At 32.3% G+C, this 4,057-nt stretch overlaps 1 protein-coding gene across 1 annotated transcript; it reads left to right on the forward strand.

Moving 5' to 3' along the window:
- Nucleotides 1–1,256: 1,256 nt before the first annotated feature.
- LOC131039933 (SKP1-like protein 12) lies at nucleotides 1,257–1,787 on the forward strand. The gene has a single exon (XM_057972775.1). The coding sequence runs from the start codon at nucleotides 1,257–1,259 to the stop codon at nucleotides 1,785–1,787; it is 531 nt and encodes a 176-aa protein (XP_057828758.1).
- The last annotated feature ends 2,270 nt before the right edge of the window (nucleotides 1,788–4,057 follow it).

Consider the following 4,057-nt stretch of genomic DNA (forward strand, 5'->3'; position numbering starts at 1 on the left):
ACTATATTAAAATAAAAAATAGTTGAATAGTGTTAATATCTTAAAAATTATTCTAAAAGTTGAATCAAATTGTTACATTAAGTAAAATATTAAACCATCTATTTATGCTACCAAAAATTAATAAAAGACAAGTTATGGAGAGAGGCATGATAGTAATACCTGAAATATAATAGAATATGTATGTTAACAAAAATAAAATTAAAATACTATGTATATATTCAAAAAAAATAAAGTTAAATGAACTTTCACCTAAAGAAACTAACTATAAAATAAAGCTTAAGTAAATCAAATAAAAAAATGGATGTCCAAAAGAATAACAAATAAAACTATATTTATATGCACTCAAAATAAAGTTTGGATACATACAAAACATAAAATTCATATAAAAATTTAAGGTAACTACATTACATAAAATTAAAATCTTAGTTAATAATATATTTATAAAGTATATTACTAATTAAAAATCACCTTCCAAGAAAACTAATTCACAAGAGAACATAAATCATACTATTACACCTCACTTCTTACTATCTCTGATTACACTTCTAAGCTTACCAACATCAAATAATAAAAGCATAAATGGTCAACACCTAAAAAAACCCTAAAACATAACACCTCTCAAGACAACATAAATCACGCTCCTCACCTCTTACTATGGGTAAGGAAAGCATAATGGGTCAACATGAAAAAAACGCTAAAACATAACCACCTCCCAAGACAACATAAATCATTTTATTACACCTCACCTCTTACTATCCATAATGAAGGCATAAGTGGTCAACATGAAAAAACCCCTAAAACTTAACCACTTCCCAAGATAGCATAAATTAGGCTATTACACCTCACCTCATTCTATGCGTAAAATCACGCTATTACACTATGGTCAACATGACAAAAACCCTAAAACTTAATCACCTACACCTCACCTCTTACAAATATCCAAGCTTTTATAGACCACCTGGCAAGACAAGATAAACCACACTATTACACCTCACTCCTATTATGAATAATTACACCTCTAAACTTCACCGATATCAAATAATAAAAATTAAAACCTAAAACTTAACAACCACCTCCCAAATGAAAAAACTAATCCCTAAACAGCATAAACAAAAAATACCCTATATATACCAAATTACAAAGCGAGTTTCCCCAGCAGCATAAACAAAAATATCCCCTATTTATACCAAATTACATAGCGAGTTTCCCAACGTTTTTTGGTCAATCTCTTCTGTAACATTCCTTTCGCGACAGGCATGGCGGAGGATCCCACTGCAGCCATGGCGAAGGAATGTAAGGTGAGATTGAAGAGTTCGGATGACACTATTTTTGAGGTAGAGTATGGCGTAGCCATGCAGTCGCAGATGTTAAAGAACGCTCTGAGTGACACCGGCACTGACGGCAACGTGCCTTTGCACATCATTTCCAGTGAAATAATGGCGAAGGTGGTCGAGTACTGCGCATATCATGTTAATGCCGCCAACACCATCTCGGAGAAGGATGTGAAGATGTGGGATCAGGAGTTCGTGAAGGACCTTGATCAAGAAACCCTTTTTAATCTCATCATGGCCACCCAGTACCTGGTTATACACAATCTTCAAGATTTAATATGCCAAACTGTAGCAGACAGGATTAAGGATAAAAGAGCAGAAGAGGTCAGAGAGATATTTAACATACAAAATGACTTGACTCCTGAAGACGAGGAAGAAATCAGGCATGAAAATCAATGGACGTTTGACGAAGAAGGCTGGCCTGAAATTCAGGAAGAAGTCAGGCGTGAAGGTTGAAAACATGGTACTTACACTTTGTTGTCAAGTAACTTTATAATGAGTTTCTGTACTTCAAGAAGTTATGGATTTTATTTGATACTGGACTTAACCTGCTTTAGGTGATAAGCTGATTAGGGTTTGGATTGTTTTGAGCAGATAAATCTGAAATGTTACTTTTCATTTCATTTTTTGATATAATTTGAAATTATTAAATATCAATTGTTCTGATATTTTCTATCAAAAAATATTATTGATTAATATTTTTGATATTAATCTAGTTAATGTGTTTATGTTTTAATTGATTAATGTTTTTTAGTTTTTAATAATGGTATAGACATATATTCAGACATAATGATTGTTATTCTTTAATTTAAGAATGTTGGGTTTTATTTGGTATTGGTATTTTCATGTTGGTATTGGTATTTTCTTGATCTGCTCGACTGGGTATTGGTATTTTCCTGCAATTTTTGGACTTGATGTTGTTTTAGTTTTAAGTTGGCAAGACTAGCGCATGTTTTCTTTCAATTGTTTTCTATTTGATATTAGTATTTTACTAATGTGCTAGAATTAATGTTTTTTTAGGTCATAATTTTACAATATTTTAAGAAAGGGAGAGTGTATGTCTTTCTCGTATGTTTTCTTTTAATTATTTTGTATGATTAGTATTTTTGATATTAGTGTAGTTAATATATCCATGTTTCTATTAATTGGTATTCTTTACTTTAATAATGTTGGGGTTTATTTCAAAGTGGTATTTTCCTGTTGGACATAATATTGTGGTAAATCATAAGTTCACAATATTTTAGGAAAGAGACTATTTTAAGTTTTCTTTCAAATGTTTTTTGAAGATGCATGTCAAATGCTAGATAATTTCTCTCAATTGCTCTAATATTTTTTGTTGATATTAGTATTTGACTCAGATGTATTGATTGGTATTCTATAATCTAAGAATTTATGGGCTTTATTTGCTGCTAGTATTTGCATTTTCTATTGGACTTATGCTCTTGTATGTCATTAGTTGACAACAGTTTAAGAAAAAAAGACAAAGATATGTTTTCTTTCAATTGTTTTGTGAAGATACATCTCAAATGCTATTTTTTATTTTCAATGCTAATATAATTTAAAATTACTAGTATCAAGTGCACTATGATTTTATGTATTTGTTTTGTGAAGATACATTTCAAACACTACTATTTGTTTCGAAAATTGATATAATTTAAAATTACTAGTATCAACTAGGCTCCTCTTCTATGTTGGAATCATTTTTTATTAAGAGAAAAATAGGTTTTGAAACCCTATACAACATTTTTTGAAGGGACCTAGAACCCTTGGAATTTACAAGAATTTGAAACCCACTAGATAGAACAAAGATGCAACAAAATGTCACTCAAGTAACTATTAGTGAACCCAGAACCATACAAACAGAAGCTAATCATGAAAGAACTAAGTGCAACAACCAACAAAGGTCTCCAATTGGCAACTCCAACCCACTTCCGCAAAACTCCTCTCCGCCTCCACAAAAGAGGATCCTACCTCAATAGGAACAATAGAGGAAGAAACCACCAAGAAGAAGTGTTTCACATGATCTAACCACACCTCTAAGAAGCCAAAGAGAAGAGAAGCCTTCAAAAAGCCACTTTCAACCTCTCCCACATGGCCAACCACCCACTCCATAAGGAATGCCACCACCACAATAGGAATTACCAAAGAAAAAAAATGTTTTAGCAAGAGTCAAACCCAATCCATAGCCATGAACCACACAAAGAAAGATCAAAAGAATTATAGATCGAACCCACATAGACACAATGGAAACCTGAAAGCACTAGACTCCAAACTGAGAACTATCTCTTAACCAAAAAACAAGGAAAGCAAACAACTAATATTTTCCCTTGAAAATTAGTAGCAACATCTTAACAAGAGTAGTGCAAATTACCAATAGACAAAGAGACAAGCCCCAACAATCACATAGAGAGACTCAAATACTCCAAACAGAGACCAAACCTTCCAAACAGAAACCAAAACCTAGCACAATTGCTACCTAGAGAATGCTAAGATAGAAAAACACCACCTCTATGTACACCCATAAGAAGAAAATCCAACCCAAACAATGTCAGAAAGGTCATCATTGAAATGGTTCCAACAAGAACAAACCCATCAATAGAAACCTAAATGACCACAACAACCAATGAACCACCAAATAGGACTGAATAAAAAAATAGCAACCATAGCAACCAATAAAAGGAAAAATCCCCAAAACCTTCCACAACAACAATGTCCACCAAACTCAT

The sequence above is a fragment of the Cryptomeria japonica genome, chromosome 7 (genome assembly GCF_030272615.1).
Source record: "Cryptomeria japonica chromosome 7, Sugi_1.0, whole genome shotgun sequence".
NCBI lineage: Eukaryota > Viridiplantae > Streptophyta > Pinopsida > Cupressales > Cupressaceae > Cryptomeria > Cryptomeria japonica.